General features: G+C 38.0%; 1 protein-coding gene and 1 long non-coding RNA gene across 2 annotated transcripts; one reads left to right on the forward strand and one right to left on the reverse strand.

Moving 5' to 3' along the window:
- Positions 1-8,249: 8,249 nt before the first annotated feature.
- LOC146482997 (uncharacterized) lies at positions 8,250-9,717 on the reverse strand. The gene is made up of 3 exons (XR_014863897.1): positions 9,474-9,717; positions 8,811-8,870; positions 8,250-8,324 (listed from the first exon to the last, which is right to left on the reverse strand). It is a non-coding gene; the product is annotated as an uncharacterized LOC146482997 (long non-coding RNA).
- Positions 9,718-10,220: 503 nt separating this feature from the next.
- On the forward strand, positions 10,221-14,333 carry LOC146482998 (uncharacterized). Its single transcript, XM_085106273.1, has 4 exons — positions 10,221-10,758; positions 12,724-12,804; positions 13,399-13,499; positions 14,042-14,333. Exons 1-4 carry the CDS (start codon positions 10,683-10,685, stop codon positions 14,234-14,236), a joined length of 453 nt encoding a protein of 150 aa, XP_084962399.1. The 5' UTR covers positions 10,221-10,682; the 3' UTR covers positions 14,237-14,333.
- The last annotated feature ends 1,204 nt before the right edge of the window (positions 14,334-15,537 follow it).

Here is a 15,537-nt window from a genome sequence, read left to right on the forward strand (position 1 = left end):
CTTCTTGTTTGCAGTGTCGGTTCAGGACTCAAACGATAGGTATTCGGGATCACTCATAAGTGCACGATACAAAATCTTACACTAGTACAGCAGACGATTCCTTGTTTCTTTTAAACGTCTTTAATTTTGGTGAAACTTCATTTCCCTAACTGGAATCCTCTCTAAATGATTGCTTGTAAGTCCAAGATGCAAAATTTTACTCGGAAACATGGAACTTACGATAGAATATGTTAAGTGGAAAATATCTAGAACATGATTGAAATCCTAGGAATTTTTCGAATCTAAACTTTCTTAACAGTTTAAACACTTCATATAGCAAAAAGTATAGTTTTGAAGGCGTTCCAAAATATTGTCAGTAGAAAAATGAGAGCCTGTATCGTGCACTTATCATTTTTCTTCGGTTTCGGCAATAGACCTTTTTCCAAAATGGCGGCAACAGATTTGAATAAGTTAAAATTGAACTGAATGAAAAACTAATATTAGCACTGGAAAGAGCACCTTTACTTAAGTAACCTTGCAAAGTTTTAGCATATTAGGTGTTATATCAGCTTAGGAAATGTAAGATAAAATTTGACAAATTTACAGATGTTTGTATGACTGGGGGTATGCGTCATACCCCCAGTCATACAAACGTCCGTAAATTTTTCATTTTTCAACTTACATTTTCTCAGCTGATATTACACCTGATATGCTGAAACTTTGCAGGGTTACTAACGTAAAAGTGCTCTTTCTAGTGCTGGTATACGTTTTAATTTTAACTTATTTTAATTTTCGGCCGCCATTTTGGAGAAGGATCTATTCGTACCTTTTTCTAGTTAGAGAGTTCAAACATGGCTCCAATGTAGCGTTTGTGTGGAAATCAAAGTCTTTGTACGCATTTTGCTAAACATTTTACCAAAAAGCTCTCTAGAAAATTCTTGTATCACTCCGTTCAATTTAAAAATTGAAATGTTTACATTTGATTTCCACACAAACGCAATTCACGCCATGTTTCTACTCTTGAAAACAACTGATCGACTGCTTCAATTTGCCAAACAAATTTCCTGAATGTTTCAAAGAATATCTTAGTTTGAAAAAAATTCAAGACTTCGGTCAGTATTGTATTTCAAAGATCGTTTATCTATTGCTGAAGTTTACATTCTCAAAAAAAAACTTACCTGCAGTTAATATTTTTCTTCAAGCTTTCATTTTCCAAACAAACTTAGTTATAATTTTTCGTTTTTGACTTCAGTAATTTGTTTCACAATATTGTCAACAAAAATAGTTTATTTACTTTTATTATCACAACTTAACAATAACTTGTAATTATTATCACTACTTAAGTAGGTAACATAATTAATTATCAATATATCAATTAGTCAATAAAGAATTTGAAACTTAATTATTCCATTGTTCTTCTTTATTTGTCTTGTGTTCATTACAATAAATTAAAAAAACTCGCGCTTTTAAAAGGGGCCTGGTAACAAGTCATTTTGTAGGCTATCTCTTTTACATTTTTTTGCCTAGGAGAGGTTGCCGAGAAGAAAAAAAGTCCTGCGCTTTTAACGCGGGTCTAACACAAAATCAAAAAAATTTCTTGACTTTTGAAGGGCTAAATCCGGCTTTAACCTGCACAGATTTTTCCCGCCAAAAGACTTAGAATTTTTTTGACTCAGTATTAGAGTAGCACAAAACCAAAAAAAATATCTTGACTTTTGAAGGGCAAAATCCGGCTTAAACCTGCACAGATTTTCCCGCCAAAAGACTTAGAATTTTTTTTGACTCAGTACTAGAATACCCACATCAAAAGCACAGCACTTTTTTTCTTAGTAAAGGCAATCAATCATAGACAAAATATTTGAAAAGAAATAGCCTACAAATTACTAGTTGTCAAGCCCCCTTTAAAAGCGCGTTTTCCTTTTATTTTTTTTTTTTTTAGCCATTTCAAAAGCAAAGACTTATTAAATTTTCCCGACTGAAATAAGTACCAACAAACTCCAAATACTTAGAATTTGAGTTTAATACCTTGGAACAATAAGCTCTTTCTTTCACATAGAAAACGTTTCTCGATTGAAAACTGAATCATTTTAAACCAAGAAAAATGCGCTTTCTGGAGCAACACTAAAGTTTCAGGGCCCGGTTTTACTTAAACTAAAATGAAGCTTGTCCAGGCTAAACGCCAGCCTTAAATTCAAATTTTGTCTAACAGTTTTGGACTTTGCTTACAAATAAATGTAAACCTTACTAATCTGTTCGAATTTCATTAGACACCCTGGCTATACAATCCGATATTTTTGACACAAAATGAAATGTTTCCATTAAAAAAATCGAAACTTGATGGCAGATTATTTCTGTAAACTTTGTAATTTTACGAAAAGCCGAATTTTAAAACTTCAGATCGATACCAGGTAGAAGATTATTCTGCCGAGAGTTGACAAATTTAGCACGGCTCAAACGGCGAATAATAACCTCTGCACTTTTTTTTGTAAATATTTACCACAACCGACAAATGCATGAAAATATAAACCGCGTTAACACGCTTTTTAGCTGATCTCAATCACTCAGAATTTAGCAGCAGAATTTTCTACCTGGATTTTTAAAACGTTTAGTTGTCAATTGATAACTTTTCAGATCAAATCTTACAAAGGATTTTTGTCGACGGATTTTGCTTATTTATTGTTTTGAATTTCACGCAGTTTTCACTTCAGTTTCAAAATAATGGCGGATTGTACAGAGTAAATGGTTTAACCTGGACCAGCGTTAACCGTCTTTCAAGCACAGGATTACCATCCTCTTTGTGTGATCAACTGTGCATTTAAATGGCGGAGTCGGTTAATAACTTGGCAAAGTCTAATATAATTTTTTTTAAAACAAATTGAGACGTTAATTTCATAACCGATGCAGCCATTTAAAAGCACGGTTTATCACTCACACAGAGGCTGGTAAACTTGTGGTTCAACTAACCGGGCCCTGTACTTACATACCCTAATGCCTTTCACCCTAACGACAAAAATTTCGTCTAAACGCGATGTCCGTTAGGCATCACACCTCATACTATAAAAATGCCTTGAAAGAATGTATACTGTTCTGCATTAATCGAGGAAGATGCCGGAAAGTCGTTTCTGTTCTAACAGATTACTTAATACGCCTTTGTCTTATCTTATGTGCCACTTTAGTTATCCTGTATTATTGTGCTGTCGTTTGTGTCAGCATGTTTACGTTCGTTTTACCATTTGTTGTATTCCTGTTTCTCAGTCAACGTTTTGCCTTTGGTTTTCTACAGTTTGTCCTCGTTTGAATATAGTTATATTGTTAGTTTCCCTGTAGTTATGACTGAGCTAATTTGCCATGTTCTGTAAGCAATTATTTAAACCGATAATTTTTCGGTTCATTTCCACAGTTTTGTCCTTTTTTCTGTGCAGTTTTGATCTGCTTTTTGCTATATTAGTTTCTTCATTTTTCCTTTGTAATTGTCCCTTTGCTTTTATTAAATGTTTGAATTTATAAAATTGCTTTTCCTCTCCGATAGTTTAATTTGCTGTCCTTTTCTGAATCAGGTTTTCCCAACTTTTTCTTTTTTGGCTAAGACTTTCCTCTTTGCTGTTTGCCAGATTTTGCTCTAGTTTCTTTCCATGTTTTTGTCTTGTTTTTTCACAGTTTTTCTTCCTTTTCATATGTAAAGAGGTTTGCCTACGCTTTTCTACAGTTTTGCTCTGGTTTTCCTGTCCGGCATAATTTGTTTTTAATCTCCTAAAAACGTTCCTTGTTTTCCTGAAATGTTTTTCCTGAAAAGATTTATAATAAAGATGATCTGAGATTTATAATAAAGATGATTTTGTTTTCAGTTTCTTTTTTATCATTATTTTTCTTGGTTTGTTGTAAGACATTTCTTCCTTTTTGTTGTTTTGTCTACTTTAGGTTGTTTTTGTTGTTGTTGTTGTTGTTGTTGTTGTTGTTGTTTTCATGTTCGGCTCTTTATTTGTTTCTATTTTCTCTTAATTTTCTGTTTTGTTCTGCTCTCTTTTTCACCCTAGCTAAATGTCCCATTCTTTTGTTATTATTTTTGTGTCATAATTTATGATTCCCCACAAACGTTTTCTCTATCATAATTTTGTTCCTGTTTCCCTTGTTGTAGTTTTGCATCCATGTCTTTTTCATTGTATGTCTCTGTCTTCCTGTCAGTTTTGTTGTATCTTTATTTTTGTACGATCTTTCATCTTATTATTTTCACTTTTTCTTGTCAATTTTTCAATTTTCTGTGATGCTGCTCTTTTGTTTCTAACTAGTTTTCTCCATAATTCTTCTGTTGTTTTCTGCCATTTTTACCTCCAGTTTTGTGTAGTATTTTTCTCTGCCATGTTTCTTGTATTTTTCATTTGTGCCCCTTTTCAGTGTCTTACGTACTTTTTTTCTAATCTTTTTCTGGTACAGCCTTCTCGTTACTCTATAGTCTCCGTCTTGTTCCCTTTTTCCTTTTCAATAGTTTTGCATTTAGTAGTTTTCTCTGGAAAGTCTCTAGATCTTTCTGCCTTATTTTTATTTTTTCTCAGTTACTGCCTTTAATTTGTCAGTTATGTTTTCCTTTGTTTCTCTATAGTTTTTCACGCTCGTTTCTTATCAGTCATGTTTGTTTATACATGCATGTCAACAGTTTTCTGTCTTTTGTTATTATGCTTTGGTTTCCTTTTTTAACAATTGCTTCTACGTTGCTCTGTCACGTTCCAAAATACCTTTTCTCTCTTGGTTTTTCAGTCATTATTGCTGTTGTGTCTGCATAGTTTTTCCGACTGCTAAATACATAGTTTTCTTGTCGTTTTACTCTCATCATACAATCGTATTTTCACCCAATTTGTGGAAAATTAGACCATCGCGGTAGTGAAAGGCATTAGAGCGACCATATATAAACAGAATTAAATTCATAAAATCTTAAAAGAAGGTCTGATTGCATTGAAAACATTAGTCCATAAACACAAGATGATAAAGAAGAACTTAGGAACGAGGAGTTTTTATTGACAGAGCGCATCAACCCTTTCTCTAAAATCAGGAACCCTTAACTCTTGTAAGAAGGGTGTGACCCCTTTGTGGATTGAAGCTACTGAGTATTTTCTGTGGTGCTATTTATTATGCTGTAAACGGTGGTTCTATTTCTCAAATCGCGGTGGATCAAATTGTAGCAAGCGACCACTAGAATCAAAGCTAATGAGCAGTGGTTTCCTATGATACTCCTCAACGCGCTGTACAAGATGGTTCCAGCTTTTGAGTCTGTGGATGAAATTTTCACGTGTGACCATTCAAGTGAAAGCTACTGAGCAGCACTTTCCTGTCTTGCTATTTATCTTGTTGTATAAGATGGTTCGTACTTTTCAGTCGGTGGATTAAATCTTAAATTGTGACTATTCCAATGGAAGCCACTGAGTAGCACTTTAAGGTGGTGATGTTTATTATCCTGTACAACGTGTTTTGTGTGCTTTAAATTTCAAAGTGTGGCCATTCATAAGATGTTCAGGACCTTTCCTGTTGTATTGTTGATTGTGCGATACAAGGTGGTTCCAACTTCCGAGTCTGCGGATCAAATTCTAATGTGTGACCTCTCATATGAAAGATGAGTGCACTTTCCAGTGTGTTGCTGTTTAATTTAAGCTGTACAAGGCAGGTCAAAGTCTTGAGTCTGTGTATAAAATCCAAAAGAGGTACTGTTTAAATTTCTGTACAAGATAGTACAAACGTGTATGAAATTCCAGTGTGCCGTTTCAAATGACCCTAACTTTCAAGACTGTGGATGAAATCATTAAGCTACTGAGCAGTACTCTCCTCTGTTGCTGTTTATTATGCTGTACAAGGTGGTTCTATCTTTTGCGTCTGTGGGTGAAATCCTAAAGTGTGACCATTCAAATGAAAGCTACTGAGCAGTACTGTCCTGTAATGCTGTTTATGATGTTGTACAAGGTGGTTCTAGTTGTTGAGGCTGTGGAAGAAATCCTAAAATGTGAACATTCAAATGGAAGCAACTGAGAAGTACTTTCCTGTGATACTGTTTATTATGCTGTACAAGGTGGATCTGCGTTTTGAGTCTGTAAACGAAATCCTCAAATGTGAACGAAATCCTTATGCAAATGCAAGCTACTGAGCAGTACATTCCCGTGTTTCTGTTTTGTGTCTGTGGATGAATTCCTTAAGTGTGACGACTCAAATGAAAGCTGCTGCACGAGCAGTGTTATCTTGCAATATGATCCATAATTCCGTTCAAGCTGGATTTAACGTTTCAGTCTGTGGACTGAAATCCGTAAATGTGACTGAAGTCCGTTATGTGAAAGGTTATTAGCTGTACTTTCCGCTGGTTGTATTGGTTTCATGCTTGGTTTCAAGCTTGCTTGTTCTTGATATACTACCAGTTGGGTAAAACCTTGTCCACTCTCTCAGACCAGGAGAAAGCTAAGTTACTCTGTGGATACGCCGAATGTTCTGTGCTTACTCAAAACTAAGTATCCCCAATCAGACCTTCTTATAAACGATGGCTAGGTTCAGTTGTTCAAAGCGTTGTTACACTAATCCAGGATATTAGCACCTAATTTAAATTTGCAAGCTAAATGCGCCACTCTACTTCTTTACTGGTTTGACTTGATACAACAATAATGATACCAAAAAAAGCATTAATATTAGAGAACAAGTTATGGTCATTTTCTCCACATAATGGGTTACCATAACAACAGTACTACCTGTTCAAAACAGCCCTAATTTTACCTTTAAGTCGTTTTAACTCAAAACCCAGCCAGGTGACCCCCATTTTTTATTACGGAATTTTAATCAGCATTTTTAGATACAATCGCTTGCAAAGTTTGAAAATATTTTACCAGAGGATTTAAACTGGCTCTGAACCCTTCTGGTAGACTTTTTTTAAAATTTGGAAAAAAATGTCTGTAAACATGCTGATTAAAGTTACATAATGAAAAATGGGGGTCACCGAGCTCGGTTTGAGTTATAACCACTTGAAGGTAAAATTAGGGCTGTTTTTAACAGGTTATACTGTTGCCATGGTAACCCATTATGCGGAGAGAATCCCCATAACTTGTTCATAAATGTTTAGGCATGTTTTTGATAAGATTACTGTTTTATCAAGTGACAAAGAATGTTTCTATTAATCTGTCAAAGTATAAGTACTGCGAAGTGATTGAAACCAGTGCCAGCCGCCTTAATTAAATAGAATTTTTAGCGAGCGACCCTGAATTGGCATTAATCGACTTTTGAACAACTGCACTTTGGCCCGTAGCGTGTTACACAAATTTATCGCCGGAAGTGACCTTTTTCTCCCAACTTTCACCCTATCAGACGGGGGGGGGGGGGGGGGGGGAGATTCTGCCCGTGGTGACTTTGAACCTGAACAACTCTTTTTAATAATTGAGCAAACGGCCTAAAATTTCAGGACTTTTTTCGGAAATTTATTTGGGAACAATTTGATGTCATCGGTTACTGTTCAATGATTTTGATATTTCCATGGCAACCAGTTTTTGACAGGTCGTGTTTTCAGAAAATGGCAAATCCGTTTTTAAAATGAAGAAAAATTACCTTTCTTTCTTAAACTTTTATGTTTTTAGCCCATATTAGTATTCCTTCATTGGTTCTGATTACTTTTCGTTCAATTTCGGCGCTTTCCTGAAGTTTTAGGGAAATCCAGAAATCCAACATGGCGGATCCAAGATGGCCGCCATTTGATAATCATGATGTCATTGCAACGTTAATGGCGTCATCACTCCATGTTGCAGACCTCAAAGGAAACATCTCCCACCAGGCCCCAGAAGACAAAAAAAGCCCGGTCTAGATAGGGTGAGCCTGGCCAAAATTCCAGTATAACTTTTATCTTTTATGATTACGCTTAATACCGGCGATAAATTTAATGTAATTCTTCCCTAAAGTAAAGTGTATTAAGCTACAGTAGTCAACGATTAACCTTGATCCCAACGTAAGCAGTCCTCCATTTGCATTCTGCAGTCCAATCCACTCCATACATTCCTGCTCTCCTTTTACACTTTCGAGGCTTCTCTGACAGTCCAACTAAAACCAGTGAAAATAGAAATATGCCATTAAGAATTGTATTATAAAATATTTTCGGCTGGATTCGTCATCTGTTGATTTTCTGTTTTCATTTAAAACAAACTACGAGACATACCAGAGACATTACTGAGCACTTAGCCAAGTTCATCCTAGAGGATTGCGTCTGTGGTGTGAAAGCGGCCGTTTTAAAGAAAATTACATGCTTCTCAATTAACTCATCTTTATAGCTGCCTCCAAATAGATTATCATGAAGTTGTCTTTCTAACTTGTGTTGGTCTCATTCTTTACATCATCATCTGATCTGGAAAGAAAATTATAGTGTTAAGACGTGTTGTGGTAGTTCTGTTATCCTGTTCGAAATCAGCGTTGGTTCTAGAATCGCACCCTACCCTGTTTAAACCGTTCAGTTATAGCTTTAACGGGCGGTTATGAACACTCAAATGAAAGGTTCTGGGGAGCACTTTCCTATGGTACTGTTTATTGTGTTACTGTACAGGGTGGTCCCAACTTTTTAAAACTCCTAAAGTCTGAACAGTCAGATGAAAGCTGAGTAGCACCTGCCTGTGGTACTGTTTAAACTATGCTGTACAAGGTGGTTCTAACTTTTGCGTCTATGGAGAAAATGTTTAAAGACAGTGTGACCGTTTAAGCGCAAGCTACCCAGCATTGTCGATGCGAACTGCCACGTGTTTTTCTATTTAAGACGCGATTTTCCAGGTGATTTTATAACGTTTAAATTCATGTATCTTTTGATCGATCAAATGAACAGAAAGAAATAATACTCACCTATAAAATCGAAGAAATTCGTCTGCTTCTCTATTTACTAAATACAGCATTTCTGCCTGTGGACACCAAAAAATAATATTGAAAATAGTAATGCCATTTTAAAATTTTAGCTTTCGTAAAGCTATAGTTAAATTTAGTTTAAGCTATACATGTAGTTCAGAACTATGATGTGAATGAACTGGTATGATGATGGCCTTAGTTTGGAAACACAAAATTTGTTGAGAATGATGTATTATTCAGTAATGACAAAGGCAAACTCGGAAAAAGAAATTCCGAGTGCTTCCATCAGGAGTCGAGCCTAAGACAAAATTTGTTCTTCAAGTATATCGGCCCACCTTAATTATTGTGGCGACTCCGAACGTTCTTCATCTTAATTTTGAATGCAGGCGTAATATATATCCGAACTAAACAATTACTGTTTTCATTTAATTTGCAAAATTTATGATCAAATTGTGGTGATAGTTGGGGCCAGTAAATGTCTTTAATTTCCCTAATTGCTGTCAGTTAATTATGCTGTATAAGGTGGTTACAGCTTTCACGTCCGAGGATGAAATTCTAAAGCTTGACCAGTATTTCACTTCTGTTTGATCTTCATTGCAAATTTTGAACGTGTCGAAGAAAACAAGATATAACAGCGAACGATAATGTTAGTTAAATACCTTCGGTGTAGCAAACGTCCAAAGTCTTCGAATGTCTAGCCACGCCATGTTTGCGGCAAACGTCGGTCCAAGTTCAATCTTCGTCATGGTGTGTACCAAACGGCAGCCTTCTGTAATTCCATACTGTTCTTCCATGAGGTTATAGATGGACCATTCCATGGCATAACATGGGTGAATATTTTGTCCGGGAAATAACTATAAGAACGTATTTAGGATTCACCGTTGTTGGTCCTGCTATAACGTTCCTCGTGGTAATAGGTGAGAGAAAAAGAAGTGAATAATTTAGCATTAATCTACAATTCAAATGCACGAATGCCCTCGATTTCGAATTTCTCAGTTCGTTCCAAAGCCAGATGCAAATTTGAAGCTACCAGAAAGGGAAGGAAACAAGGGCAATATAACCTGCGCATGATTCCTGGGGCAACGAGAAGGGTAAAATTTAAAGCCCAGTAAAATCGTCATTTTGGGTTAGTTTCACACGCCGAGCAAGTTTTATTATCAATTCGTTGTCAATTTTGGCTTGTTGCTTGTCCCATGCCTGAGAGCTTATTTCATTTTACTTATAAATTCTAAGTCTTAAAAATAAATGATTAAGAATTAAGGCTTAACAGATACTTATTTAAAGGTGTCTAAATTAGACATTTTAGCCTAAAAGGTTCTTAAAATTCAGGTTGCGGGTTTTACTGTATTTAACGTTTAAGGTAAAAGCACAAAAATGTAAGATGATACAGTGTGCTGGGAAGATAAATAGCAAAGCACTTAAAGGTAAAAAATCTTCATAGATCAGGTAACCAACCGGGAAAGAATTTTGTGTCGTTGGATGAATTTTTATCCACTTAACTAAGTTACGGGCGCCTAGGTACTCCCATCAAAGGGAAGACATTTGTTGATTACAAAGGTATTTCCTGACAGTTTGTTTTTTTTAGTTTATTTTGATAAGGTTATCAGCCTGTCTTTGTTTTTCTCAGGTACTGTTGTCATGGTTATAGACAAACACGAAGGCGCTTGATTTTAAATAAGAGTTTAATTAAATGTTTCCGTGAAAATATTTCTACTATTTCGCGTGGATAAACAGATGCAAATCGAGCCATTTGACATGACCTGTTAAGCAAGTAATTTATATTTTATCAGATAGTCTGGGTATCCGCCGCTGAAGTTCCCATCTACACTGAGAAACAAGCCTCCCGGGACATCCTCAAGGCATTCACTATGTCAGCTGGCACAGCTCACAGAATTGTAGCAATTGCTGTGGATTCAAGCGATCACAGCGAAAAGGCATTTGAATGTAAGTATAACGATTTTCTCAAGTTAGCTCCGGAAATAAACTACATTGCCTCTAGCACTTTTGCTTTCACGATTCAGGTGACCAAACCTCCTGCATGTGAGTTCATCGCAATTAATTTGCTGCTTTTTTGTGGTCAGTATGAGAGCAAACACCCGGTGGTTATTTACCCGGTGGTTATTTTACATCTACCAGAATAAGCAGTTTTGCCTAGGATTGATGGATAATTCATGAAATGCTAGAGGGCTGTGCGTTTGTTGATGTTCAGAACATCTTTCACGAAACTAATCAGTTTAAGATTTTATTATTCCAATTGTGACCAGGTCATATACAGACCTGCTATAAAGTGATAAATACGCCAGCGATGGCTTAACTTCTAAGTAACTTCGTGACCGACATTCATGACACGAAACATGGCTTTCTACTGGGATCCACTTGTCACATTGACCCACATTTCTTCCGCCTACGGGTTAATAAGCTGTCTGTATGTGTTCCATAAGCTTTGAGTTTGAAAACACTAAAATCCTGAAGTGAGACGAAACGAAATATGGCATTGAAGCAGCACTTTCCTGTGTCATTTTTGCATACTTGTACTGAACTAGATGCAGTTCACATCGCTTGAGTTAATCCTGAAGTGTGACCATTGAGCTGAAAGTTTACGAGCAGTGCTTTTCTGTGGCACTCATAATCGCGCTCCTACAAAGTGGTTCGATTCCAATCTTGTAGTCTGTGGATGAAATCCTAAAATCTGACTTTCCCAAAGCTACTAAGGAATGTTCTCTGGTGGTTCCCGATATAAATATTTCGAAATGGCTCTTTAATTTGTACCCTTTGCTGATCAAAAGACAAAAGGTTAACTGCATAGCCTGGAGGGATCTTCAGTTACGTGACTTCTTTCACGTTCATTTAATAGAATACAGGGCTGAACTCGTTCGACTACACAAAGCTGGAATGTGCGTAAGCCACTTTCAGGTTTGCGGGACTTTAATAATGCTGGCCCAAAGTAGTAAGGGGTAGTCGAACAACAAATACTTTCTGGTGGTTCCCGCGCTTAAATATTTCAAAATAGCTTTTTAACTTTGTACCCTTTGCTGATCAAAAGACGAAAGGTTAACTGCATAGCCTGGAGGGATCTTCAGTTACGTGTCTTCTTTCACGTTCATTTGATAGAAAACAGGATGTGCTGCATGGTCTGGCCTTTGTGCTATATAAAGTTATCAGTTCAGTTCAGTTCAATGTGCGTAAGCCACTTTCAGGTTTGCGGGATCTTAATTATGCTGGCCCGAAGTACTAAGGGGCAGTTGAACAGTAAGAGCTAGTAAGGGAAGTAAACAGGCTTAGCTTACTTAGTCCATCAGTCAGTGAACTAGTCGACAGTTCCACATTCGTTCGTTCGCTCGTTCAGTCAATCAGACAGTCAGTCAGTCAGTCAGTCAGTCAGTCAGTCAGTCGATCAGTCAGCCAGTCACTGAAGTGAGTGCGTCAGTCAATCAGTCAGCCAGCCAGTCAGTCAGTCAGCCAGTCCGTCAGTCAGTCAGTCAGTCAGTCAGTCATCAGTCAGTCAGTCAGTCAGTCAGTCAGTCAGTCAGTCGGTCAGTCGGTCAGTCAGTCAGTCAGTCAGTCAGTCAGTCAGTCCGTCAGTCGATCAGTCAGTCAGTCAGTCAGTCGGTCAGTCAGTTGGTCAGTCATTCAGTCGATCTGTCAGTCAGTCAATCAGTCAGTCAGCCAGTCAGTCAGTCGATCAGCCAGCCAGTCAGTCAGTCAGTCAGTCAGTCAGTCAGTCAGTCAGTCAGTCAGTCAGTTAGTCAGCCAGTCAGCCAGTCAGCCAGTCAGCCAGTCGGTCAGTCAAGTCAGTCAGTCGGCCAATCTTTCTTCTTCAGGGCCGTTTATTTGTTATTTATAACTGACTGCTTTTCTTCTTCAAGGCAAACAAGGCATTTTTTACAGCGCTAAGTATTATTTCTGCAGGGTTTAAGGAACATGTGTATCGGGAAGGAGATCAGTTGGTTATCATACATTCACACGAATTATACCCCCCTGTCACGCCTGGTAAGTACAAGATGTTTTTTGTCTACAATAACGACGAGTTTCATTCACGGGAGACTCTATTCTGCTTCATTGTTCACCCTGTTCACCCTCATTAAATAAAGTCTGCACTTAGTTACTTTATCAACTCACTGACCGGCTGCTCTGAATTCGTTTTCTGAGAGACTCATTTATTTACTCACTCATTTAAAGGCGAGTTTCCTTCACCATAGTCAGAGCATACGCGAACCATAACGAGCGAATCATAAAAGTAAACTAATTGATTTGATCTCAATAACACGGAGAGTGTTGGCGCAATGTCCCGAGCCAGAGGCTCATGATAAAGTGCTTGTCAATAATCCAGATCGAATTGGAATTTCAAACGTTGGTTTCTGAGGAGAGGGGAAAACCGGAGAACCCGGAGAAAAACCTCTCGGAGCGAGGACGAGAACCAACAACAAACTTAACCCACATATGACGCCGAGTCCGGAAATTTAACCCGGGCTGCATTGGTGGGAGGCGAGCGCTCTCACCACTGCGTCATCCCTGCTCCCCCAAGCAGTAAAATCGCCGATCGTAACCGGTAAATACCGCAGTAATCACGGTTGTCTCTTTCAGAGACGATCCCCACTGAGGAGTGGAAGCGAGAAGTTGAAAAGCATGATAAAGTCATTAAAGGCCTGGAGAAAAGATACAGACGCAAGTGTAAAGAATTAAAGGTACGTTTTACTTGACTGACTGAGGAGAAGCGCTTTAATAATATATATATTTTTTCTGAGGATAACCTACTTCACCGAAGTGCTCTACAGACGGACGTCACATTAGACTGATTCGTCGTTCTATCTCATTATTAACGAGCTTTAGATCGGAGGACAGGAAAAATCCGTTGAAACTGATCCAAGGCCTAAATACCAGGATGCACGAGAACGACTTTTGAATCTCAAACCTTTATTGGGGGTGGAAAATGAGAGGAACGGTATGCACGCACGATACAGAGAAGTATTTCGGTGGGCACACGTGCTGCAAAATATGCAATGTTCTAACAACTTCCTGTATTTTATTTCAATTTACGCCAAACTTTTCGGCTAAAGTGACGTCGTTATGTTCTGCAATCCCTCGGTTTTTGATTTTCGCACTTAGTATTTTGGCGGGAAAATATAGATGCTACGAATTTGGCGCCAAAATTTAGTCCTTTTTGAGGCTTTGGTATCTGTTTGTTAGAAACTTACATCAACATTTACAAAGCTGTTTTCCTTCGTAGTTAGAGGCAAAGATTATTGTGAAAACCGGACCCCCTGGACAAGAGATCTGTAAAGTTGCTACGGAGGAGGAAGCCATTTTCATTGTGATGGGGAGCCGGGGTGCGGGAACCGTTCGTCGCACCATATTAGGAAGTGTGAGTGACTACGTCATTCACCATGCTGACATGCCAGTGATAGTGGTGCCGAGGGTGTAGGAACAAACACTCCTCACCCCTCCCCTGTGGTGAATAAGAAACAATGAGAAGTATAATATAGCGCCCTTCAAGCCTGGGTTTCAAAAGAAACGAACCATTATATAAACACGGAACAAGAATCCTTATTCTAATGTGAGAACAGCTACAAGCCTCGATGTTTTGTGATCGAACATTTTCCAGCGTACCTTTCAATGTTGATATTGCCAACAACTGGTAATTAAATCGATCAGCCATATCTTTTGCTGACAAGAACACTAATTAATTACGGGAGATGAGAAATAATTTCCAGCACCTCGAGTCCAGGGTTGTAGGCTTCAGCCGTTAAGCGCAAGTAAAAGTATAATATCATTGCTAGCTTGTTCTTTTTTTTATAAGCTCTTATTAGCTTAACGTTTCATCCAGAATACAATAATAAACACAACTTACACTATATGTGATAAATTATAGTTGTTACTATGTTTACAACAAATTCTTACTGTACCTGCAGTACTAACAATTACACTAGCTACTTGCAATACTTATAGTGTCTACACTACTTACAGCTAGCTTGTTCTTACATGACGTGGAAACCAGTGAATACTTAGAAAATTATATGGAAATGGTACTTTCGACTCTGGGGGTGTTTGCATGTGAAACCTCGCCCCGATGCGAGTTTGATACCGGTATGACATTGTGATTTCATACCGTGTTTACATGAATGGACACTTTATTTCGACCGACGGGATTGTGACGCCCAGGTGACACCATATTGGATTGGATATCGGAGACTGCGCGTGCGCTATCCGTTCTAGACTCCCAGGAGAGTGGTTTCATGCCGGAGCGAACAGCCGTACCGCGTTTACATGACATCAGGATGAGTTTTCGTACCGGAATGAAAATCTCGCCCCGGTACAGTTACCGGGGTGAACTCGCACCGGTATGTCTCGCTCCGGTACAAGATTTTGTGCTGGTATCATGTAAACGAATACAGAGCCACAAGAGGGAACTGGAATGAACTCGTACCGGAATGTAAGTCGCGCCGGTATCATGTAAACACCCCCTTATAACCTGTTATTCTTTTCCCTCCGTGTGCGCATGCCCCGCTTGTACTCCATCACTCGCTACACACCCGTTGGAAAATTAAATGTCCAATGAAGGCTTTCCGCTAGATTACCAAAGACTCAGAAGTTTCCTACAATACTACCGAAAATGAAACGAAGATTTCCGAAGAAAACCAAACAAAGACGAATATTCCCCAAGATTTTACGAAGTTTCTCCGATTTGTACGCCTGAAAGGGATAAAGTGAAACACAAAAGTGCAG

The sequence above is a fragment of the Pavona decussata genome, unplaced genomic scaffold (genome assembly GCF_977016875.1).
Source record: "Pavona decussata unplaced genomic scaffold, jaPavDecu1.1 SCAFFOLD_40, whole genome shotgun sequence".
Taxonomy (NCBI): Eukaryota; Metazoa; Cnidaria; class Anthozoa; order Scleractinia; family Agariciidae; genus Pavona; species Pavona decussata.

Bases quoted from the DNA above. Each gene is read 5' to 3' on its own strand.
- LOC146482998 (XM_085106273.1), top strand. From the start codon at position 10,683: ATGTCAGCTGGCACAGCTCACAGAATTGTAGCAATTGCTGTGGATTCA. The intron at 10,759-12,723 runs GTAAGTATAACG...TTATTTCTGCAG, and splicing joins CAGCGAAAAGGCATTTGAAT to GGTTTAAGGAACATGTGTAT. The intron at 13,500-14,041 runs GTACGTTTTACT...TTTCCTTCGTAG, and splicing joins GCAAGTGTAAAGAATTAAAG to TTAGAGGCAAAGATTATTGT.